This window comes from Scyliorhinus torazame, chromosome 17 (assembly GCF_047496885.1).
Source record: "Scyliorhinus torazame isolate Kashiwa2021f chromosome 17, sScyTor2.1, whole genome shotgun sequence".
Taxonomy (NCBI): Eukaryota; Metazoa; Chordata; class Chondrichthyes; order Carcharhiniformes; family Scyliorhinidae; genus Scyliorhinus; species Scyliorhinus torazame.
The window spans coordinates 102,124,034-102,150,262 of record NC_092723.1 but is presented as its reverse complement, the minus strand read 5'-3'; the positions used below and the strand labels follow the sequence as shown (position 1 = coordinate 102,150,262).

The 26,229-nt window shown below is 50.5% G+C and overlaps 1 protein-coding gene across 1 annotated transcript in view; it reads right to left on the bottom strand.

The window, feature by feature from the left end:
• Window positions 1-26,229, bottom strand: part of LOC140394025 (uncharacterized) — a 654,493-nt gene that overhangs the window by 205,501 nt on the left and 422,763 nt on the right. Inside the window, exons 39-43 of the mRNA XM_072480809.1 lie at window positions 22,130-22,432; window positions 19,371-19,600; window positions 14,760-14,921; window positions 12,292-12,369; window positions 8,148-8,519 (exon numbers count right to left, since the gene is read on the bottom strand). Coding sequence (XP_072336910.1) covers window positions 8,148-8,519; window positions 12,292-12,369; window positions 14,760-14,921; window positions 19,371-19,600; window positions 22,130-22,432 — 1,145 coding nt within the window. The remainder of the gene's footprint in view (window positions 1-8,147; window positions 8,520-12,291; window positions 12,370-14,759; window positions 14,922-19,370; window positions 19,601-22,129; window positions 22,433-26,229) is intronic.

Genomic DNA, 26,229 nt, shown 5'->3' with positions numbered 1-26,229 from the left:
CCTTGATTACTCTCTACTCTCGTCGTAATTGATAGCTCATCAATTTATTAAGCAGAGATATTAAAGCGATGGAACTAAGCATCAAGCCTGATCGCCTACAGCTGTACCCCCAAGCAGCCAAGGCTGCGTCGACCTTCGACCACTGACTTGCTTGTTTTGAGAGCTACCTCTGATCCGCGACGGACCAATCCTTGGAAGAACAGAAACTCCAGGTCCTTTACTCACGGGTGAGCTCCGATATTTTTCCCCTTATCCGGGATGCTACTTACACGGAAGCAATGGAGCTCCTGAAGGGACATTATATTCACCCAATCAACAAACTGTATGCCAGGCATCTCCTGTCCACAAGACATCAACTCCCTTGTGAGTCTTTAGACGATTTCTGGCGTGCCCTGCACATCCTGGCGAGGAACTGTGATTGCCAGGCAGTTTCGGCAGTCGAACATATTGAACTTTTAATCAGGAACGCTTTTGTAACGGGCATGGGGTCAGCGTACATCCGCCAGCGCCTATTAGAAGGGGGTACCCACGACCTTGCAGCAACCAGGCAGTTCGCAAACTCACTGACTGTTGCCTCCCGTAACGCACAGTCGTACGCCCCCGACCGCAGGGCGCCCTCATGGACATCGTGAGCCCCACCAGCGGCCGCCCCCCGCCAATCCCAAGCCTGCGCCGCGTGGCAGCCAGCCAACCCCGGGCGGCCCAAATGCTATTTCTGCGGGCAGATAAAGCATCCCTGGCAGCGCTGCCCGTCGCGGAGTGCAATCTGCAAGGCCTGCAGGAAGAAGGGACATTTCGCTGCGGTGTGCCAGGCCCGGTCTATCTCTGCTGTATCCAGGCCCATTGTTCCTGCACCCCCCACGTGCGACCCGTGGGTGCTGCCATTTTCCTCCCAGCAGAACACGTGTGGCCCGTGGGCACCGCCATCTTCCTCCCATCATACCACGTGCGGCCCGTGGGCACCGCCCGCCACGTGCGCCCCGTGGGCACCACCATCTTCGGCGCCATTTTGGGTGGCGCCTCAGGACCCCGGCTCGTTGGGTCTTTTCTACAGTGGACCTGAAATCTGTCTACCAGCAACACCAGCCGCAACTCGCCTCCATCACGCTCGACCAGTCCCGGCCGCACACCTCGTAACCACGACGACGGTTATTAAAGTCAATGGACACAAGACACCCTGCCTTCTTGACTCCAGGAGCACGGAAAGCTTCATCCACCCCTCTACAGTAAGGCGCTGCTCCCTCGCGGTACACCCCGTTACCCAAAGAATTTCCCTGGCCTCCGGATCCCACTCCGTGGAAATCCGGGGGTACTGTATTGCCACCCTCACTGTCCCGGGCGTAGAGTTCAGCAACTTCCGGCTGTACGTCCTCCCCAACCTCTGCGCTGCCCTGTTACTCGGCCTGGACTTCCAGTGCAACCTTCAAAGCCTAAAGTCTAAAATTCGGCGGACCCCTACCATCCCTCACCATATGCGGCCTCACGACCCTTGAGGTCGACCCACCTTCCCTGTTTGCAAACCTCACCCTGGTATCATTGAGGCAGCAACAGCCCCTGGAGAGCCCAAGTGTAGTAGTAAAGACGGGAGAAACCCAGGCTGGTCATTGACTACAGTCAGACCATCAATCGGCACACACAGCTCGACGTGTAACCCCTCCCATGCATATCTGATATGGCAAATCAGATTGCACAGTACCGGGTCTTTTCTATAGTGGACCTGAAATCCGCCTACCACCAACTCCCCATCCGCAAGGCAGACCGCCAATACACTGCATTCAAAGCAGGTGGCCGCCTTTACCACTTCCTTAGAGTTCCCTTCGGCGTCACTAACGGGGTCTCGGTCTTCCAACGTGAGATGGACCGAATGGTTGACCGGTACGGACTGCGGGCCACCTTCCCGTACCTGGATAACGTCACCATCTACGGCCACGATCAGCAGGACCACGATGCTAACCTTTTCAAATTTCTCAACACTGCCAAACTCCTGAACCTCACATACAATAAGGAGAAGTGCGTGTTCCGCACCAACCGCTTAGCCATCCTAGGCTATATGTTGTGGAAAAATGGAGTTCTAGGGCCCGACCCCGACCGCATGCGCCCCCTCATGGAACTCCCCCCTCCCCCACTGCCCCAAGGCCCTCAAACGATGCCTTGGGTTTTTCTCCTATTATGCCCAGTGGTCCCTAACTACGCAGACAAGGCCCGCCCACTCATCCACTCCACAGTTTCCCCTTGAGGCCTGCCAGGCCTTCAACAATATCAAGGCTGACATCGCCAAGGCCACGATGCACGCGGTCGACGAGACCCTTCCCTTTCAGGTCGAGAGCGATATATCGCACGTCGCTCTGGCCGCCACCCTCAACAAGGCAGGCAGGCTCATGACATTCTTTTCCCGCACCCTCCATGCCTCCGAAATTCGGCATTCCTCTGTCGAAAAGGAGGCCCAAGCTATCGTTGAAGCTGTGGAGCATTGGAGGCATTACCTGGCCGGCAGGAGATTCACTCTCCTCACTGATCAATGGTCGGTTGCCTTCATGTTTAATAATACACGGCGGGGCAAGATCAAATGTGATAAAATCTTAAGGTGGAGGATCGAGTTCTCCACCTACAATTACGAGATTTTGTATCGCCCCGGTAAGCTCAACGAGCCCCCCGATGCCCTATCCCGAGGTACATGTGCCAGCGCACAAGTGGAACGACTCCAGACCTTGCACGGCGATCTCTGTCACCCAGGGGTCATCCGCTTTTATCACTTCATAAAGGCCCGCAATCCATCGAGGAAGTCGGGACTATGTTTGCGGAGGAGGATGGGCCCTGGAGCTGCCAGCCACATTGGGAGCGAAACCCCGGAGGTGGACTTCCTGGGGAAGGCAAGGAGACGTTCATGGGGGGGGGGGTTTTGTTAGTTGCAGTGCAGAGTAAAGATCGAATGGAATGAAATACGTCGGGGAGGACCTCCTGCCAGCGGGAGGCCGGGAGATTCCTGGACCGTAGGGCCAGCAGGACGGCCTTCCAGACCGTCCCATTCTCCCTCTCCACCTGCCTGTTTCCCCGGGGGTTGTAGCTGGTCGTCCTGCTCGAGGCAATGCCCTTGCTGAGCAGGAACTGACGCAGCTCATCACTCATAAAGGAGGATTCCCGTTCGCTGTGGACGTGAGCGGGGAAACCGAACAGGGCGAAGATGGTGTTAAGTGCTTTAATGACCGTGGCAGACGTCATATCGGGGCATGGGATGGCGAAGGGGAATCTGGAGTATTCATCGACCACGTTCAGGAAGTACGTGTTTCGATCAGTGGAGGGGAGGGACCCTTTGAAGTCCATGCTGAGGCGTTCAAAGGGGCGGGAGGCCTTCACCAGGTGCGCTCGATCTGGCCGGTAGAAGTGCGGTTTGCACTCCGTGCAGTCCTGGCAGTCTCTTGTGACAGCCCTGACCTCCGCAATGGAGTAGGGCAGGTTGCGGGCCTTTATGAAGTGAAAGAACCGGGTGACCCCTGGGTGACAGAGGCCGTGTAGGGTCCGGAGTCTGTCCACTTGTGCGCTGCCTGCCTTGGCGATGTCGGCCTTGATACGGTTGAAGGCCTGGTGAGCCTCGGCCGTCAGGGGAAAAACTGTGGAGTGGATGAGTGGGCGGGCCTTGTCCTCATAGTTAGGGACCCACTGGGCGTAGTACGAGAAGAACCCCAGGCATCGTTAGAGGGCCTTGGGGCAGTGGAGAAGGGGGAGTTCCATGAGGGGGCGCACGCGATCGGGGTCGGGCCCTAGAACTCCGTTCTGAACCACATAGCCGAGGATGGCTAATCGGTTCGTGCTGAACACGCACTTCTCCTTGTTGTAGGTTAGGTTGAGGAGTTGGCGGTGTGGAGGAATTTGGAAAGGTTAGCGTCGTGGTCCTGCTGGTCGTGGCCACAGATGCTGACGTTATCCAGGTATGGGAAAGTGGCCTGCAGTCCGTACCAGTCAACCATTCGGTCCATCTCCCGTTGGAAGACCGAGACCCCGTTAGTGACGTCGAAGGGAACTCTAAGAAGTGGTAAAGGCGGCCGTCCGCTTCAAACGTGGTGTACTGGCGGTCCACCTTGCGAATGGGGAGCTGGTGGTAGGCAGATTTCAGGTCCCCTGTTGAGAAGACCCAGTACTGTGCAATCTGACTGACCATATCAGATATGCGTGGGAGGGGGTACGCGTCGAGCTGCGTGTACCGATTGATGATCTGACTGCAGTCAACGACCATCCTGTTTTTCTCCCCAGATTTCACCACTACCACTTGGGCTCTCCAGGGGCTGTTGCTGGCCTCGATGATGCCTTTCCCGCAGCAGCCGCTGGACCTCAGACCAGATGAAGGTCCTGTCCTGGGCATTGTACCGTCTGCTCCTGGTGGCGACGCGTTTGCAATCCGGGGTGAGGTTCGCAAACAGGGAAGGTGGGTCGACCTTAAGGGTCGTGAGACCGCAGACAGTAAGGGGTGGTAGGGACCCGCCAAATTTCAGTGTTAGGCTCTGGAGGTTGCACTGGAAGTCCAGGTCGAGTAGGCAGGCAGCGCAGAGTTTGGAGAGGACGTAGAGCCGAAAGCCGCTGAACACTACGCCCTGGATGGTGAGGGTGGCGGTGCAATACCCCTGGATCACCACGGAGTGGGATCCGGAGGCCAGGGAGATTCTCTGTTTGATGAGTGTACCGTGAGGGAGCAGCACCCTACCGTATCGGGGTGGATGAAGCTCTCAGTGCTCCTGGAGTCCAGAAGGCAGGATATCTTGTGTCTTTGACCTTCACTGCCATCGACGCGGTCGCGAAGTTGTGCGGTCGGGACTGGCCGATCGTGATGGAGGCCAGACGTGGCTGGTCGGCGGCGATTGTAGGTGATGAGCTGCCCGATGAGCAGGGTCCTGAGGCAGGGAAGATGGCGGCACCCACAGGCCGCACGTGTTGTGAGGCGAGCAAGATGGCGGCGCCCACGGGCCGCACGTGTTGTGAGGGGAGCAAGATGGTGGCGCCCACGGGCCGCAGTGGTCTGCGACGAGGAAGATGGCGGCGCCTGCGGGTCGCACATGGGGGGAGCCGGGACAATAGCGCCGACCGAGCGGGCCTGGCACACAGCAGCGAAATGTCCTTTCAACCCGCAGGCCTTGCAGAGCGCGCTCCATGCCGGGCAGCGCTGTCGGGGGTGTTTTGAGTGTCCGCAGTAGTACTTGGGTCCCCCGGAGTTGGTTGGCTGCCGCGCGGCGCAGGCCTGGGGTTGGCTGGGGGAGGTCGCTGATGGGGTCCACGGTGGTGTGTTCGCTGGCGGGGTCCACGATGCCCAGGAGGGGTGGGCCATGCGATCGGGGGCATATGCCTGTATATTGCGTGAGGCGACTGTGAGCGAGAACGCTAGTTTCTTGGTCGCCACGAAGTCGAGGGTAGCCCCTTCTAAGAGGCGCTGGCGGATGTAGGCCGACCCTATGCCCGTAACGAACGCGTCTCTAAGTAGCAAGCCAGAACGTTCAGTGGCCGAAACGGCCTGGCAATCACAGTCTCTCACCAGGGCGTGCAGGGCACGCCAGAAATCTTCCACAGATTCACCGGGGAGTTGATGCTGCGTGGATAGGAGGTGCCTGACGTAGATTTTGTTGGTCTGCTGAGTGTAGTTCTCCTTCAGTAGCGCCATGGCCTCAGCGTCGGTCAGTGCGTCCCGGAGGAGGGGAAAGATATCAGAGCTCAGCCACATACACAGGATCTGGAGCTTCAGTGCCTCTGAGGGTGGATCTGTCGCAGATCCGATGTATGCTTCAAAGCAAGATGGCCAATGTGCGAAGGCCGACTGGGCATTGTCTGCTTGAGGATGCAGCTGCAGGCGACCAGGCTTGATGCGGAGATCCATCGTTGTAAAATCTCTGCGTAATAAATTGATGCACTATCAATTACGACGAGACGAGAGTAGAGAGTAATCGAGGCTTTATTACGCAGAGATGTGGAGCCTCCCGCAGCTGCTGCCGAAATGGCTACAGCCCGGAGAGCCCACACATTTATACTCCGCCTACTGGGCGGAACCAGCATGCAGGGATCTACCCCCGTACCTGTAGTACAGGGGCCTTACCGTAATACCCTCGTATGCAGTATATACAATACAACAGTGGTGACTACCACACGGTGATCCTCAGGTTACATCGCCACCAGTCAGCTCTCCCCTTCAAACGGGAAAGCAACCTATGGTCACCTGGGACTATGGCAACTTTACTTTTACTTTTAAATGATGAATTCATACATGTTCAAAAGCTCTAAAGGATCCAAGAAATTTAGGAGTCCTAATTCAGAAATAACCAAAAAGTAGGACATGGATACAAAAAGTAATCAAAAAGGTTAATGGAGTGATTTTTAAAAATCATAACGGGTGCGATCTAACCAAAATAAAACAGAGTCTGTTCTGGACAAGATTAGCAAGGTCATAATGCCAGGAGTGACCCCGGTGCAGGAGGAATCATAGAATTTACAGTGCAGAAGGAAGCCATTCAGCCCATCGAGTCTGCACCGGCCCTTGGAAAGAGCTCCCTACTTAAGCCCACACCTCCATTCAATCCCTGTAACCCAGTAACCCCAGCTAACACCTTTGGACATGAAGGGCAATTTAGAATGACCAAACCACCTAACCTGCACATCTTTGGACTGTGGGAGGAAACTGGAGCACCCGGAGGAAACCCACGCACACAAGGGGAGAACATGCAGACTCCGCGCAGACAGTGACCAAAGCCAGGAATAGAACCTGGGACTGGAGCTGCAAAGCAACTGTGCTAACCACTGTACAGTGCTGCTGTTGGAACAACATTTTTAAATGGTGCCCTGATCTCTTGACCCCCCCCTGTCACAACCTCCTGGACTCCCCCTAGTCCCCAACTCACCTGTTGGGGGTCCTCAAGACCCCCCTGCACCCCACCACAAAACAATAAGTCACTCCCGGGCCCGCTTCCCGGCACGGGCACTACCACCTTGGCACTGCATCTGGGCACCCTGGCAGTGCCAGGCTGGCACCTGGTTGGCAAAGCCAGGTTGTCTAGGTGGCACTGCCAGGGTGCAAGGCTGGCACTGCCAAGGTGACCATGTGGCAGCAGCAGTGCCAGGGTGCCACCTCGCCTGGAGACCATCCACTCAGGCCTAATTGCCTAGGAGACACCCCCAGGTACCTTTCTGCTTGATCCCAGTTTGGGAAGTCTAGTACTGAGCAGTGCCCGGTTGGGGTTGCTCGGTGAGGCTGATCGATCCGGTGTCAGCACGGCTAAGTGGGTTCTTAAACTCACTTAGCCGTGCGGGCTTGGGTTCTCCCGTTGTGATCGGGTCCCACATCGCGAAGTCTCACCTGATCTGGTTAGGTTTTGCGAGGCATAACCACCATCGGGAATCCCGGAGGCGGCCTCTCCTGTAACCTATCTGCCGCGTCCAGCCCCGATTCTGGCAGGACGCAGCGGTAGATCGCGCCCAAGATGTTTCAGTTGTGCAGTGACTCGGTCACAACTGCAGATCTATCCTTTTCGCCTTGGAGACCTTGGGTGATGGTGATTCAGTACTGGTCTCCACAAACAGGAACCAGACGGAACGGCACTCATGGAGGATCTCCCAGGGGATCGGAGGCTCCCAGAGGATCGGAGGCCCCAAGGTGCATGCCCTTTGGGCAGGGTGGTACCCTTGCACTGCCAGCCTGGCACCCTAGTGCCACCTGGATGCCAGCTTCAGCTGGCAAGGGAATGCTAGGGTTGGGATTCTCTTTTCCAGCCAGCAACACATCCCCATCGGGCCGCGTGAGGTGGCTTCAGTGGGAAATCCCATTGACCAGCAGCGGGAGTAGAGAATGCCGCCACCAGCAAACGGAACACTGCCGAGAAACACACATCTGGGAGACTGGAGAATCGATCCCAGAGTTAACGTTTCAGATCAACATCACAATGACAGGGGGAGTATTACCCGGTAACAACTGTTTTACATATAACTTTAACCATTTTCAAAAAGTATATTTCAACTATTTGAGAATTAATTTGAAAAGGGCTCTCTTTTGCTTACAAACTAAGTTACTAAGGCTCACTTCAAATACATTCCTTTCTTAGATGTGACGTAAGGCCAGGCTGTAAGATCCATACCAAACACAAGCAATCTGATGGCCCCAAACAAGTCTTTATCCATACCTCAAGGGCAAGACATCTGTTCATGAGGGAAGCTGACCATTCGGTTCTCATTCCATCCTTTCTGTTGCCAGGCACTTTGACATCACCAACAGTTCTGAAGCTGCATTTGCCAACGGTAAACTCGACAGATGCCTCATGCTTTGTTCCTTTGCCAGTTTGGATCAGCAGTCTGTTGTCCTTCGGGATTCCCACAGTGAGTAGTAAGGGAACAGAGTGCCTGAAACCAATGTCAATGCTGGGAATTGGGGTCCATATAGTCTGCCATTCAAGCTGTGCAAATTTGTTGTCCATTTGCAGGTGGCCAGTGAAGTCTGCTTCACAACGGTCTGTCCTCATTGAGCCATTTACTGAGAATCTTGCTGGCACTGCGCTCTAGAATCGGAAATAAAGTTATTTCAACTCTTTATTAATAAAAGAGACACTCATTTTATTCAAATCTGTGAGTCAAATGTTAGCAAACATTATAAAGCTGTATAAAAATGCAGTCTTTAAAAGCTGTACAGGAAATCCAACACTTGAAAAGGTATTCCAAGTTGGGAGTGAATACAGTAATTATGTTCGATACTGGAATCATAATGTACTGAACCAGCAACCTTATCCTCACACTTTCCCACGAGGAACAGCCTTCTCTGACAGATGTCTTTATGGATTTTGGCAGCACTTCTGATAACATTAACAGAATGACATCATTCAGAGGCCTGGATATTAAGAGGGATCAGTAATGTATGTTAGGGGTGGGGTTTTAGAAAGGTCCAGGTTTCCCTGAGTGTTGTGGATTTTGAACTCCAGAACATGTGTCTTTTGTATTTGGCAAGTTCCCCGAAACGTCTGCCTGGGGAACAGGCTTGGATCGCAGTTTTCTTTCCCTTATGCTTTCATGAGATGTGGGCATCACTGACAAGGCCGGTATTTGTTGCCCATCCCTAATTGCCCTTGAACTGAGTGACTTGCTTGTCTACTTCAGAAGGTAGTTAAGAGTCAATCAATCGCACAAGCTATGGGTCTGGAGTCACCTGTCGTCCTGACCAGGTAAGGATGGGACATTTCCTCCTCTGAAGGGCATTAATGAACCAAATGGGTTTTTAAAAACTATTGATGTATAGTTGGCATGACCAGCATGACTGAGATTAGCCTTATGTTCCAGATTTATTAGTTGAATTTAACTTCCAGCTGCTGCCATGGTGAGGTGTCAATCCGTACCCCAATACATTCAACTGGGCCGCTGGATTACGAATCCAGGAGCCAATATGCAATATCATCTCCTATTGGGGCAGCACCACTCTGGAGTAGGCCACAGGAGCAGGCAAGTCTGGTCACTGACCTGAGGAGGTGGGGGAGGGCTTGATCCCTGGGCCAAAGGGGAGGGAGTGATATATGACCCTTGGAGTCCTGGAGTAAAATGATCCTGGTCATCTTTAGATGAGGGGAATGGTCTACTAACGAGGGATCTTGGTGTGCTAGGGGAAGTACTCTTGCTCTTCCTGGCCCCCAAGAAGTGCTGTGAAAATATTTATGTCTGCCCCGAAGCTGTCCTTGCCTCCCTTCAGCAGCCAAGTTTCTGGAGGCCGGAGAAACACAGCCGCCTGCTATAAAACCCGCAAAACAAGATAAATCAGAAGCTTCCTGCCTCATTAAATATTGTCCGTCAACTCTTGGAAATGGTTGACTGCCCACATCTTGTCCCCCATCCGTTAAAGATGGAAGTGGATGGGTTGGACTGGGCTTGGGTTTCAGATTCTTATGTTTTTGACAGCAGGCCCAATCTCAACCCACCAGGCTAATAAAATGCAACTCCAAATTCTCTCGTGAAGACTGAAAAATGTGACAAATAATGGGAACAGTGCTCAGATAAGGAACAAGAGAGATGTTAGTATTGATTGTACCAACAACAGTTGCGATATGTGCACTAATGCCAGTGTTGTAAAGTGGCTCCACAAGAAGATAAACCACTTAGCCAATGTGGAAACCACTTCATTTATTGAGCATACTTGAGATGCTGTATGTCCTGAGACTGAAGTTTCCAGGCTGTCTTTTAGTACAAAGCTTAAAACAAAATAGCAGCAATGCAAGCTGTGAAAGTACTTAAAAGCAGCTTTCTTATAAATCAGAAAATCCACCCCGGCAGCCAAGTGAGACATTTCCACTCGTACACTTGGCCGCAACTCCGCAGTTTCAACTGCTCAAGTCTGGTTTCTGTATAAGTGGCCATAGAGCAGGGAGGATCAGGTTATCATCAGACCCAAACCAAGACTGCTAGTCACCTCTACCAGAGAGGTCGTGATCAGGTGAACGCCAAACTTTCAAATATTCGAGTTTCAAATATTCAAGCTCGGTGAAGGCAAGAATAGAAGCCAATCAGCAGCAGCTCTCAGGGGAATTTGATCACACTTATAAAATTTCCGCAAGTTAAGTTTGGTGAAGAAGATTGAAATTCCAGAGATTCTTGGAGACTTGCCATCATCCACCTTTCAAGGGAATCGCAACATATTTGATTACATGTGGCCATTTTCAAAGTTACAAGCACTAACGTTGACTGTGCTCAGAAAATAAATCGGTAATATGCAATCTTTTCAGAAGTGGAGGGAATACTGATAATAATTCCCTCCTGATCTTACTGATAATAATACTGATAATAAAAAGGGGCTGGTTTAGCACACTGGGCTAAATAGCTGGCTTTTAAAGCAGAACAAGGCAGGCCAGCAGCATGGTTCAATTCCCGTACCAGCCTCCCTGAACAGGTGCTGGAATGTGGCGACTAGGGGCTTTTCACAGTAACTTCATTTGAAGCCTACATGTGACAATAAGCGATTTTCATTTCAATTACTTGAAATCTGCAATCATTATGTCCAACAACTGTCCGGGAAATGATTTCATTCTGCGAGCGAATAAAACCAGGTGATAATATAACTGGAACGTCACTGGCACATCTTATGATTAATTGCAATATTCAAGTGCAGCGGCTTCATTTTTAGCCTGTTAGTTCTTATTAATGAAGTGGCTCAGCACAACTTTGAGGGCCAGAATTAATAAAGGAGCAAGGAAGAGAATCGAAAAGTGTTGAAACAAATGCCCCCCCACTTGGGCACATGTTTCCTTCTACCTCAAGGTTGGGACATTGATTGTCAACCGCCAAATTCCACTTGGTGAAGGTGCCCCTGCTAAGTTGGCCACTTGCAGTAACTCTGCACAACCCTGTCGTGGTTTCTAGGCTGATGTCCACGGTGTTACCAAATGTAGCTGTTGCAGTCAACCTGTTCCTGGTGGGTATCCCCGTCTTTCTCCAGGCAGGGATAGCATGCCGGAGGAACAAATCCAATCGGTTTCTTCTGCCCCACACTGCTTTCAGTTTCACTTCAACAGGTTTCACACCAAATATAATACTTGCAATCGTTCCAAAAGAATTACTTCTGAAGTACACCAAACCTTTGGTTTGCAAACTTTCAGGAATCGGCAGGGATTTCAATCCTCCCATTCTTTGCTTCATTGTCCAGATTAATATGATTTTGTTCTTGGAGGCAAGAAGATTGACACTGGTGTTGAAATAATTCTCATCCTTCTGTATTGCGAACCTTCCAGTACAAAGATTACCTTTTGTTTCTCCGGCTGCTTGGAAGGAAAGTTTACTTTCTCTTTTACTGCCCCGACTCCTGATTTTGTGTTCCCATTTGATTTCAGCGCCACAGGAACCAGTGCATTTTGTAGTAACATTCATTGTAATAAATATATCTTTGGATGGTGTCCTAAGCGACCCTGTCATAACAGAACCTTCTGGTCTGACCAGCCCTTTAACCTCCACAGAATTATTCAGAGAGTTACGACCTGGTTTCAAATATGAAGCGACCCAGTACCATCCAAAATCAGGCTCCGCTGACCATTCAAAATTGGTTAAAAGTTTATGTCCATCGACCGTTAGGTGAAACATGCCCACGTGCTTACTTGCACTGTTCTTGTAAAAGGTCACCACTTGTGCATCGTTTGGGAAACCAAAAGACTGCAATAGTTTGGAAGTATGAACAAGTCTTGCTCTTATTTCTTGCCTATGTGCTAAATTCAAACAACCTTCAAAACTAAGCCCCTGTCTGCGGTGCCTAAGCTCCAGAATTGAGCAATATCTGTGACGTTGCTTTGTAAGTGAAATCTGTACCTCAAAAGGTTTTCCTGCAACTGCTCCAGAACAGTGTCCCAGAAACAGCTTTTGGGAAGCTTCTCCATTGCAGTTTACCTATAAAGACGGACAGAGAGGAATAAAACAAACAGGTTAACAGCATCTGAAAAGACAGACCAACTTCTTAATCAGGATATATTCGGTTTTTAAACTATGACATCTACGCACTGAGGACATCCACTAGGAAATTCCAGTTTGTCTGTGGACTTTTCAGATTACTGTATTTTCACAGAATCACAAATGAGTTCCAACACAAAAAGTCGTCTTTCGGCCCTTTATATCCATGCTGGCTCTCTGCAAGAGCAACTCACCCAGTTCCACTCTCCTTGCCTTTCCTCGTGGCACTGAATTTTTTTTTCTTTTTTAGTTCCTGTTTTTCAACATGTCTAGAAACGTATCTGCCATTTGGGGAACTCACAGCGTCTTTCAGAGGTTACACAGCGGAGCTCCAAAAATATGCGTTAATATTTCAGGAAAAAAACACCTCCCTCAAATCACTTCACACACAATGGTTTGAAAACTTCTTTGCCGATCGTCCATATTAACAAGGGCCTTGGAAATCTGTGGGCCAGTTTCGTGTGGAGATGTGCTGTCCCAGATCTTCACATTTGACAGGCTAATTAGGGGTACATTATACTACTGCAGAGGCCTTGTGGCGGGTGGGCGGTCCTGCCTCTGAGTTAGAAGCTCCAGATTTAAATCCCACTCTAGGACATGGTGGCCAAGGAAGATGTGGTCATAAACTGGCCTAAAAGGTTGAGCATCAGCATGTAAATCCCTCCAATGCACTTTAATTACAGATAGTAAGAGCGGGAGAAATTCCTGGTCAGCCATTCGATGGAAAGAATGTTTTGTTTTTTGCGGGAACCCTCGCAACATTTAAGAAGCATTTAGATGAGTACTTGAAACGCCGTAGCATACAAGGCTACGGACAAAGTGCTGGAAAATAAGATTAGAATGGATTGGTGCTTGGTGGCTGGCACAGACACGGTGGGCTAAAGGGTCTCTTTCAGTGCTGTTAAACTCTCTGGCTCTAAGTTTCTATAATGTTGGTGTTTTTACAATCACTATTCATCGCTCCAGACTACAACATGCACGATAGTAACTCGGACTCCTTGAATGAACTGTAACACCACCATTACATGCAACCATTTTTTAGTCATGCGCCGTACTAACTGCATTTGTTCTTCCTGACACCTATTTTCTTTGAATACCCTCAAATATTAGAGACAGAAACAGTTAAACATATCATGCATAGTACCAGAGAAAAGCTCACGACATTACTGAAAACGGTAATTAAAATATTCTATTAAATTCTGGAATATACGCACAAATAGGCCAGATAAAACTAACAGCTGTGGTGGGAATCATGCACCGGCGCCAATTGTTCCACAATTTTGGCACAAGTCCCTTCTTATTTTACAATTCTATAATGACCAGTTCAGATGGAAGGGACAAAAGCAATAATTTGTTGGCAGCAAAGAAAAGCAGCAGCTGCCTGCTTTTAGAAGGTTTAGGAATCAAGACAAATTTGCCTCATTCATCTTTAACACTTAGGGCATGATCCAATGGCCATGCTGCACCCGAAAGCAGCTTGCCGTGGCGCAGCCCACTGTGGGCGAGATCATGTTTTAGAAAATCTGCATATTAAAGCGAGACAGCTAGTCTCACCTTAATGTGCAGATTTCGGAGTTACCCGAGGCGTGGGATCAACCTCCTTTGCCTGGAGACCTTGGGGGTGGATTGGTCAGTACTGATCTTCACAAACGGGGACCAGATGGGACAGCAGATGTGGGGGTATCCCAGGAGATTGGAGGCCCTCAGGTGCATGCTCATTGAGCAGGGTGGTGCCCTGATGCTGTTGGTGCCACCTAGGCACCCTAGCAGTGCCAGCCTGCCACCCTGGCAGTGCCACCTGGGTGCCAGCCTGGTGCTGCCAAGGTGCCCAGATGGCACTGCCATCGGTCAGGGGCACTGTGAGGTTGGCACTGACAAGCTGGCATTTTTTGCGTGGGTACGATTGGCCCAGGGGTGCCCTGTGCAGGTCTTGGGGGGTTGAGGGGACACTCCTGTAGTGCGTTGGGGTGGTCGTTTCAGAGGCCTTGGGGATCGGGACGCTATTTAAAAATGGTGTCCCCATCTCTTGCTACACTGAGGAGTTCGGCGAATGGAGTTCCTCAGTGTACGAACGGGGCCATGTGCGGCTTTGGCCGCGTGCTTCCCGTTGAGGCCCCTCATCAAACGTGAATTGCATTTCTCGGCACTGCGAGCACTGGGAAACACGCGGCTAAACATGCTTGCTACGGGACTTTGTTCTCATTTAGTTATATTGCGCCCTTCATTAACCCATGGGCCTGAAACTGTATTGGTGACCTTAAGGTAAATGATCCGAGGCAGTCCAGTACTTAAAAAAATCAGTGAGCGCAGCGTGCCATTCGCAGGCTTACCTGAATTGTTTCTGGTATCCTTTCGGACAATGCCTCTATATCATGAGTGAACAGCAGGAATACCTCCCCTGTTCTTGCAGTGCTCTTCTGTTCGATGGCTGCTCGGAGATACTGATTCTCCAACCTCACACTTACATTCGCAATGTACCCACTCCTGAGATTCTGTCCAGGGGATAAGACAGACATTCATATACAAACATACACAATAGGAGCAGGAGGAGGCCACTCGGGCCTGCTCTGCCATTGCACCTTACTTACCATCTTACCAACATCAGAATCCATTTCAAATAATACAGAGGTGGACATACACTTTTGGGGGACCCCCTCACATCATGCCCTGCCCTCTGGTGATGTGGCAGTCTGCCCCAAATGATGTCAAGCCCTGCCCCAATGGCATTAAACTCTGCCCCCAATGACGCCAATGAAACAGTGAGGGCAAACAGCATATGCAGAAAATGAGTGAATTGGCAATAACCAGACTGTTTCTCTCTCCATAGATGCTGACTGATCGGAGTATCTGTTTTGTTTTTACTTCAATTTTCACCATCTACAATATATTTTGCTTGAACTTTAAGTTGGTGGTGGTCTGAGACGTGGGACTAGAGTCTCCGGCCACCCAGCCGCGTGTTTCTCGGCGGCGCGCTGTTCGCTGGCTGTAGGATTAGTCCTTCCCGCTGTTTGTCAATGGGATTTCCCATTGAAGCCACCTCACGCCGTTGGGAAACCAACGGGCGCGAGTGCGCTGCCAGCGGGAAAAGGGAATCCCACTGGCCGGAGAATTCCGGACCAGATTACAGTTTGGCGGAGGTATCGAAGGAGAGGGCGTGACCTGCACCTTTGGGTGCAAACGGTTGTGGCTTTAACAGTAGGTGGAGTTGCTGTCCGGGTTGCAGCCTCAGGGCGTTGAACTTGGGCTCATCGACCGCTGGTTTCCAACCAGAAAAATGGGGGGAATAAACCCATTGTGTGTGTGTGTTTTCTTTTTGCAGGAACCTAGATTATCAAACAAAGGAATCATAATCGAGACTTGAAGAAGTGTTGGGGTGGGTGAGTGAGCGAGGCCGGATTGTGAGTGAAATGTTACGCCGTGCTGCCCAACACCAACACTTGTAGATAAATACACATCAGAGGCGGACTTACACTCTCACCACATCCACCTCTCACTATGGGGCCCCCCATTGGCCAGGTCCCCACACTGCAGCGATGTGTGTTTCATGGTAAGTTTGCCGGAATTCTCCGGACATTCTCTGGTCTTGCCAGCAGCCCACCCCATCCCCCGTGGATTTCCCAGCCAGAGGGTGGTGAATCTGTGGAACTCTTTGCCGCAGAAGGCCGTGGAGGCCAAGTCACTGAGTGTCTTTACGACAGAGGAAGATAGGTTTTTGATTATTAAGGGGATCAGAGGTTATGGGAAAAAGGCAGGAGAATGGGGATGAGAACCATATCAACCATGATCGAATAGGTGAGCAGTCTCGATGGGCCGAATGGTCTAATTCTGCTCCTATGTCTTATGGCTTCAATGAGAAATCCCATTGACCAGCCACTGGAGTAGAGAATCCTGCCTCCAGCAAACGGAGTGCCAAATTCTTCATCCTCGCTAGCATCGGTAGCGGAGCAGACTTTGGGGAGCACGGTAGCATTGTGGATAGCACAATTACGTCACAGCTCCAGGGTCCCAGGTTCGATTCTGGCTTGGGTCACTGTCTGTGCGGAGTCTGCACATCCTCCCCGTGTGTGCGTGGGTTTCCTCCAGGTGCTCCGGTTTCCTCCCACAGTCCAAAGATGTGCAGGTTAGGTGGATTGGCCATGATAAATTGCCCTTAGTGTCCAAAATTGCCCTTAGGGTTAGGTGGGGTTACTGGGTTATGGGGACAGGGTGGAGGTGTTGATTTTGGGTAGGGTGCTCTTTCCAAGAGCCCGTGCAGACTCGATGGGCTGAATGGCCTCCTTCTGCACTGTAAATTCTATGGTCTATGGTCTACAACAGAGAATCCAGGCCAATATATACCAAGGTAGGTCATTCATAACCCAACCCATCCCAACAGGTCTATGTCCCCAACTTGGAGACGGGGCACTTTGGCTTCCAGTTGTCGTGCTGGAGAGAACGGGACCAGCCTCCTACAAAGTTAGGATTCAGGGGGGAGTTCAGTGGAAGCATTTGGACCACCTCAAGAAGCGGGAGCCCACGCTACACAATGCCCAACTGGCAGCATTGACATACCCTCCGTGCGAGGAACCGCCCCTCAACCAGGGGACCCTGTCGCCGATATCACAACGTCCGGTCCAGCAGGAGGAAGATGACTCCGGCTCGGAAATGAACACGGAAGAAGGCATGCGGATGGACGACATTGTGTCTGGGACCGAGGACCCGGCAATAACACTTCAGAGGTCAGCCAGAAGAAGGCAGTCGATGAACCAATATATACCGCCCGTCCCAGAAGTACCGCAAGCTGAAGCAGAGACTCGGGCAAAGCGGCGCAGGTGGCCCTCACCGTTGGCGGCTGAAGAGGAGGGGGGGGGGGGGGAGGCCACCCACCTGGAGCTCGTTAAAGACCCACACAAGCAGGGCCAGGAGTTGCTGATTCTCCCAGCAAGGACTGATTGGGAGAGAGTGACTGCCATGGGCAGATTATTGTACATGGTTCACTAAATCCTTGATCCATCACCGCTGGCTTCTTCATGTCACTAAACTGTACAAATCTCTGGTTCTCTCTTCCTAAATTAAATTTGCATACATCGTACCCCTGCCCTGGAACTCACCCTCCTGGAAGTCAGATCCACTATCAGTGAGTCAGGAGAGACATTTAGAAACCACTATGAATTGCGGTAAATTCAAGAGCCATCATCAAATCCTGGTGCGATTCATGCAAATTTACTACAAGTGGATTGTTGACGGTCTTAATTGCCTTCCCACTGCTAGCAGCCAACATTCCCACATTGCGCACTTCCTTCTGCAAACTTCTCCTGCCGTCAGGACTCAGTAAGGAGTCATACCATGGGATCCTCCAGGCCCATCCGCCAATTTGCCTGCTCCAGTGGGCTTAACAACATTCCACACATAGGGTGGGATTTTCCGGCGTGCTTTGTGGCTGCGGAGGCGGACTGCCATTGCTCGGTGAAGGGTCTTCACGGCCTACCACTTCCAAAGGCTTTTCCCGTTCTTCGCACCCTCTGAAGGACCCACCGGCGGGAATGACCGGAAAATTTCATGCTCATTCTTAACATGGGAATATTATAGACAAATGAAATCATATTTCTGAGATGTAATTTCATAGATTTCATAGAATTTACAGTGCAGAAGGAGGCCATTCGGCCCATCGAGTCTGCACCGGCTCTTGGAAAGAGCACCCTACCCAAGCCCACACCACCCTATCCCCATAACCCAGTAACCCCACTCAACCAACACTAAGGGCAATTTTGGACACTAAGGGCAATTTTGGACACTAAGGGCAATTTATCATGGCCAATCCACCTAACCTGCACATCTTTGGACTGTGGGAGGAAACCGGAGCACCCGGAGGAAACCCACGCACACACGGGGAGAACGTGCAGACTCCGCACAGACAGTGACCCAGCCGGGAATCGAACCTGGGACCCTGGAGCTGTGAAGCAATTGCGCTAACCGCTATGCTACCGTGCCTTATAAAGGTACAATAATCAATGGTGACTAGTGATGATAGTTTTGACGCTCGGCTATATTCCATCAAAATAAGAGATTTTACTGAGCTACTTGCAATAATTTCTACTTGTCCCGTGTTCACCTTGTGTTGACGATGTCTCAGAACACTTTACAATCAGGACATGCTCAATGAAGGAAACAGTGGCAATTATCATGAGGAATAGTGTTGTACTGTTCTTTGTTTTTTGTTCCACACAGAGTCACCCAAGGCCATAATTGAACCAGGTCCTTGGCGCTGTGAGGCAACAGTGCTAACATATGCCGTTGTGCTGCCGATCCTAGTACTGTCATAACTCAGTCATCAGAACACAGCCACACATTGTTGCCTCAGAGCCCGTGACCCCAAGTTTGTGAACGCCTGTCAAAGAGAATGCTGATAATGTGAATGTGCGTCATTTGAGATGAGAACGTGGGGGTAAGTATTTCGATTATGAAAGCTTGTCAAGAGATGACATGGGGAGATCAGATCCAAAGGCACTGGAGAGGTCAAGCTTCATATTTAGTCAGTGAATTACAAAGAGCCGGGGGAACAGACATTAAGAACAAAGAACAAAGAAAAGTACAGTACAGGAATAGGCCCTTCGGCCCTCCAAGCCTGTGCCGACCATGCTGCCCGTCTAAACTAAAATTTTCTACACTTCCTGGGTCCGTATCCCTCTATTCCCATCCTATTCATGTATTTGTCAAGATGCCCCTTAAATGTCACTATCGTCCCTGCTTCCACCACCTCCTCCGGCAGCAGGTTCCAGGCACCTCTGTGTAAAAAACTTGCCTCATACATCTCCTCTAAACCTTGCCCCTCGCACCTTAAACCTATGCCCCCTAGTAATTGACCCCTCTACCCTGGGAAAAAGCCTCTGACTATCCACTCTGTCAATGTCCCTCATAATTTTGTAGACACTAAGGCTGAAGGTTCACGTGCACAGCCTCACCTGATAATGATAACTTCCAGCAGAAGAGAATGGAAGACCAAGTTTTTCTAGTTCCTTCACATTGTGCAGCAGCCTGGTGGTTAGCTGGTATATAGGTGTACCAGTAAATGTTCTTTCCATCTCAACAGATGCCTGCATGTGTTTACTGCCACTCTGCATTTCAATCAGAACCCCACGATTCTTATTCATGTGATCATAATTCAGCGAGAATCTCCCATCAGCAGGTAAACCTAATCATAATATGGAATTCATCAGGTTCTTAAAAATGGCAACCACATTTGACGTACAGTATTAAGAAAATAGATCGTCTCTACTAGATACACTCAAGATTCAAATAAAGCAGTTTATTTGACCAAAGGGGTGTCACAACCACACTGGATCCTGTTTTCATATCGTGTTCACACACAAACACTTTGTAGGTGAGGTGGCCTCAGGAGCAGGACTTCTTTCCCAACTGAGGTACATTGAGCCCATTGTACTACTGCTGCCCCAGGTTGACTCCTCTGTATCTGGGGATAGAGCCAGAACCTTCTGAATCTGTATAGAACATAGAACATAGAACGATACAGCGCAGTACAGGCCCTTCGGCCCACGATGTTGCACCGAAACAAAAGCCATCTAACCTACACTATGCCATTATCATCCATATGTTTATCCAGTAAACTTTTAAATGCCCTCAATGTTGGCGAGTTCACTACTGTAGCAGGTAGGGCATTCCACGGCCTCACTACTCTTTGCGTAAAGAACCTACCTCTGACCTCTGTCCTATATCTATTACCCCTCAGTTTAAAGCTATGTCCCCTCGTGCCAGCCATTTCCATCCACGGGAGAAGGCTCTCACTGTCCACCCTATCTAACCCCCTGATCATTTTGTATGCCTAAGTGTCCTCTTAACCTTCTTCTCTCCAACGAAAACAACCTCAAGTCCATCAGCCTTTTCTCATAGTATAATGTTAGTTCAATGTTACATTGGGCAATACACCTCCCAGGCCATCAGCCAATGCCGCCTCACATGAAGATTAGCGAATTTAGCAAGGTGCAGAAGTTGGTACCAGAGCTGCACCCAAGCAAGGGTTTCCGCCTTCAGAGAGAAGGGAGATAAAGGAGAAGAATAGACTCAATGAGATATGTAACTTGAATACATAAGTGACTGTTTCCTTTGGGATTTGTTCACAGTTTTAAATCTAAGCAGGGAGGTAGAAATTTCAGGCTCGTTATTATACAGCCTAGTTTAAGGTGCAGAACAATGTTCTTTTCTTCTAGAATCTGTGAGCTCATCCCATTATATGAATTGCTACATTAGATTGTAAAGTAAGTAATTAGCTATAAGTCACAAAGAAAAACAGGCGTCTCTCTCCATTAGAGAGCCAGACAACTGCCATATAGCTTGAGGGGTACCGCTAATATCACAATTGTGGGGCAGGATTCTCCGGTCTCCGACGGCGAAATCGCGTTAGGCGATCGGCCGAAGAATCCCGGTTGGTGCCGAAATCGGGGGCTCCACCCCCCTCCAAAACGGCATACTCGCAGAGTATGCTGCACACCGTCGGGATGGCCTCAGGACGTCATCTGAGGCCCTCCCCCGATGCTCTGCCTCCGATGGCCCGGGTTCCTGATGGCGTGGGCTATTTTTTGGGTGGCCGCCACAGTCCGGTGGGTGTCATTCCGCGGGCAGGGGGTCTTTGGCGGGGTCTGGGGGCACTGGTGGAGAGTGGCGAGCCTGCTCAAAGGGGGGGTAGATTTTGGCAGGCCGGGTCCGCGCACACCTGCTGCCATGCGCAGGCGCGGCCATGGACCCGGCAATTCTCCGGCCATATCCGCAGCTGAAGCTGGGGGCTTTACGCTGCATGCCTGCTAGGCCCCCACCAGACGGAGGATTGGTGCAGATTTAGCTCTGTTTGTTCGGGCGTAAAACACCACTGTTCCCACGCCGGCGTCAGCACATAATCTCCCAAACGGAGAATTCAGCCTGCGGTTTCCAAGGTGAGGTGATTTTGCCTGTACTAAGCTTAAAATTCCACACTGTTAAATCCAACGATATCAAAATGTTCCTGGGCAGAATTTTGCGTTTTGGATTCGGAACCCGATGTTGGGGTCAGTAAGTGGTTTTCCCCAAATCCGCTAATTAATGGCCGAGTGGGTGCTCTCACTCTCCAATTAAGGATGATGGATGGGATCTGTAGGCCGGAAGGCCATTAGGGACCTTTCAACTTGGAAAAGCTGCCAGCAGTTCAGATAAGAGAGAGAGAGATAGAGCGAGAGGGCACTTCCATCTTGAGATGCTTTCTCTGCAACTTTAAAGGTTTTATATAAAAAATGGCCTCAGCCTCCAGGTCACAATTGTGGAGGGGGAATCTCTTCCACAGGGTGGCCTGTGGCTGCGGCTGTGGCCAGATAGGTGAGCAGGACCTCTGTTCAGACTCCTGGTTCCCATGAGTTAGAATGAATCATACTTTAGACTCAAAATACTGGACCATCATTGAGTCAATTTCTTGCATGTCTCCAGGTGGCTGGTGGACTGCGATGGTGAAAACACGTGTTGCAACGCCGACGGTGTGATGGTGAAAATGGCACCCCGGGATACATACATTAAAAAATGAGTTCCTAGCTCTTTTTGAATAATCCAACAATATTACAGCCTGAAAACCTGCCCGAACCCTGGCCTCCTCGATTGCCACCACAAGGCCACCTATAATATAGAAAATTATGTTCTGTTCAAAAATAAAGAAATATATTCACAAAAATGGTTGTTTCTTTACCTGTAGCTATTAATTCTTCCAGACTGTGAGTCACTTTACCAGTGACTTTGGTCTGGTTTGCTTTGGTCACCTGTAAAAGCTGGAAACAGATCGATTTATCATCGGTTTGCCAACAGGCCTGCCCCATTCTTGATTCTTGGCCCAGCTCCAGGTGTCCTTCAAACTCAGTGATTGCTGGGATTGTTAGGCTGCCATTCTGGATCAAGGTGACGAGCAGTTCATGGGCAGTGCTGCCACTAAAAGTGTTGTTATTTTGAAGGTGTAGTCTATAATGGATGTCATCAATTTCAATATTCAAGTTGCCTGCAGGTGAAGGCAAGAACAAGAGAAACAGATCATGAGAATGAAAAAGCTAAGGCAGGAGGAAACAAGTATCTTTAAACATTGAGGATGTGGCCAACATTATTGCAGCAAAAATCAGAATATTTGACCATGCCTTCTTGGAAAGTGCTCGTTTTTTTAAACAAGCAAATTCACGATGAGGGCCCAGAATTTTACGAGGTTGGGAAGACTCAATGGACCTTTACAAATAGCACCGTGGTACAGTGGTAGCACTACTGGCTCACACCGCCAGGTACCCGTGTTCAATTCCAGCCTTTTGTGACTGTCTATGCAAAGTCTGCATGTCCTCCCTGTGTCTGCGTGGGTTTCCTCCGGATACTCCAGTTTCCTCCCACAGTCCAAAGACGTGCAGGGTAGTGGATTGGCCATGCAAAATTTGTCCCTTTGTCTAAACTGTTAGGTGAGGTTACAGGGATAGGGCAGAGAGTAGGTTTGGGTGGAGTGCTCTTTCAGAGGGTCGGTGCAGACTCGATGTGCCGAATGGCCTCCGTCTGCATGGGCAAGGACCTGGTGTGGCTGTTTGACCCTTAGTTCTGATAAGAGGGGCGGGAGTCTCCCCTACCCGGCGGAGCGGGGTGTTCTGGCGCCGAGGAGTGGCGTGAACCACTCCGGCGTCGGGCCGCTCCAAAGGCGTGGAATCCTCCGCACCTTCAGGGGCTAGGCCCGCCCCGGAGTGATTTGTGCCCCGCCGGCCGGCGGGAAAGGGGCTTGGTGCTGCAGGGCCTCCGCCGGACGGCGCGAGTTGGCGCATGCGCGGGAGCGCCAGCGTGTTCTGGCATCATCCCCGTGCATGTGCAGAGGGCTTGGTTTCCGCACTGGCAATGGCGGACCGGTACAACCGCCGGTGTGGACGAATAGAGTGCCCACATGGCACAGGCCCGCCCGCAGATCGGTGGGCCCCGATCGTGGGCCAGGCCACCGTGGGGGCACCTCCCGGGGTCAGATCCCCCCACGCCCCCCCCAAGAATCTCTGAGGCCGCCCGCGCCGCCAGGTCCTGCCGGTATGGACCTACTCCAATTTACGCCGGTGGGACTGGCAAAAAACGGGCTGGACTTCGGCCCATCGCAGGCTGGAGAATTCAGGCAGCCCCGGGGCCCATTGAGTCGCGCCAGTCCCTGCCATTCTCCGAGGCGGGCGGGGGTCGGAGAATCCCGCCCCATATTTTTGCTGGTCGGGGGAAGGATGCAGGTTATGACTCATGCCGGGGCATTGCAAGGGGAGGGGTGCAGGGACTTGAATTCAGCAGGGCCATTTGAACTCAATACTGAGTTTTGGCTGTTGCAAGGACCTTCATTTGCTAGGTGAGAGTCACGAATTGAGGGAGTAGAAGTAAGGAGGGCAGATAAGGTCTATTTAAGTGTCATGATCTGAGATTTTTAAAATCTCCTCCTCTTTAAATTAGAAAAAATACAGGCAGGAACTGTCACTGGCTGGGTTCCTACCCGCCTGATCCTCTCCACAAATTTCCACTGGGGCGGGTGAGGCCTTGGATGGCATGTCCACCCTTGCCCCGGTTGAGGCCCCTAAGTGACCAATTATTGACCACTAAAGGGCCGTTTCCCCCTCAACCTCTGTTTTTAGATTGGTGGTAGGAGTTCCGGGGTATAGGGGAAAGACCAAAAATAATCAGGTCCAGGCCTCATGTGGGAACTGGGGGTAGGGGTTGGCACCTCCATCAGCAGCCCCCTTTTAACTTCAAGCGACCCCCCCAGGACAGCACGGTGGTGCAGTGGTTAGCACTTCTGCCTCACGGCACTGAGGACCGATCCTGGCCCCGGGTTACTGTCTGTGTGGAGTTTCAGCCTCTGACCTCCGGGTAAGCGTTCTCCAAGGCGGCCTTCAGGACGCGTGACAACGCAGAATCGCCGAACAGAAACTTATAGTCAAGTTCCGCACACATGAGTGCGGACTCAACCGGGACCTGGGATTCATGTTGCATTACATTCACCCCCCACCATCTGGCCTGCGAAATCCTACCAACTGTCCTGGCTTGACACAATTCACACCTCTTTAACCTGGGGTTACCCCATCTCTGGATCTGTAAAGATTTAATCACCTGCTAATGCTCGTATTCCAAGCATTGTCCAGCAACTTTGAATTCGTCTATATATATGTCTCTGGAACATACCTCTTCCATCCGCCTGAGGAAGGAGCAGTGCTCCAAAAGCTAGTGACATCGAAACAAACCTGTTGGACTTTAACCTGGTGTTGTAAGACTTCTTACTGTGTGGAGTTTGCACATTCTCCCCGTGTTTGTGTGGGTCTATCCCCCACAACCCAAAGATGTGTAGGGTAGGTGGATTGGCCACGCTAAATTGCCCCTTAATTGGAAAAAAAAATTGGATACTCTAAATTAAAAAAAAAACTTTGGGCAATCTCCCCCACTTAAGATATTGTAAATGGAATACCCCCCTTCCGACAACCCCGCCCCCTCTCTCACCGTCGACCTCTCCCCTGACACCCAAATCACTTCCTGGAATCCAAGGGGTAAGGCTCCTGGGGCTGCATGCAGTGCCAGTCCTGTCCACTGCGGCTTCTGGCACTGAGGTGGACTTGCTCCTGAGTGAGGGGCAAGTGGCAAGTCTGCAGTCAATTAACACTCGTAGGTGCATGAAATTACTGTGGAGCGTGGTGTGGCAACGGGGATGTGTTCACTGCCGACTCTTTGGATAGCGGGAAGGGAAATCACACCATCCAAAATATCCTGGCCAATAGCTGTTTGCATGGCTCGGTGTCAGACTTTGTGTTTTTCTCCCGCTAAATCACGCCCAAAATAATAGTTTTACAACTTTACCCATTGTCTGATCTTCTGAAAATGATAGTTTCACTCTTTTATCCCAGCTTTCTGACAGTGATTACGACATCTTCAAGTTTGAACCAAATCCAAACCAAACAACACAGTTCGAATTCCGAACAATGTGACTTCAATTGTTGCAGAGGCTTTTCTCCAAGCCATTTATAGTTCAAACTAACACTTCATTCCTAGATTACATACTTGTTATTTTCTGGCCACCAGAAGTTAATGAGCGTTTATCCTTTTATAGGAATTAACTTTTTGTTTTCGCAGCAATGACTTCTGGGTCAGAGAATACATTGTTCAACCCATGTCCCAGACAGTCCTAGGGCTTGCAATGGAGTTTCCTGTGGGATTATTTGGGAACCGTCAGAGAAGGTTACAGATGAAGCAGAGATAAAGCCAAAGGCGAGGATTCCCAAACACTGGGAGTTCTTTCTTCATCATCCAAGCATTTTGGAGGCTTTTTGCTGGTGTCACGATTTACAGTTCAGGGTGGGAAAACTGACACACTTTTTTCTTTATTCTTTCATTCGCTATTGGCACATCGCAAAGTCAGCATTTCTTGCCCATCTCCAACTGTCCTTGAAGGAGGCTTACAAGGGCCTGCAGCCACATGTAGGCCAGACCAGGCAAGGATGACAGATTTCCTTCCCTAAAGGACATTAGTGAACCAGATGGGTTTTTACAACAATCGAGAATGGTTTTAAGTTCACTATTACTGAGAAGAGGGATGGGATTTCCGTTGCCCCTCCCACCCCTGTGGCAGGACAGGCTGTAAAATGTTGGCGAAGCTATTAAATCCAGATCTTGAAGTTCCCCCTCCCTTATTTATGTTTCGTGAAAGTCTGCTGCCCCTTTCAAATTGGAAGGCCTCCGATTGGTACCAACCTATCCTCTGGCCATTCATTTTGGCTGTTCCGAGGATAATGACAATGATTGACTGTTTCCCACACTGGGTGG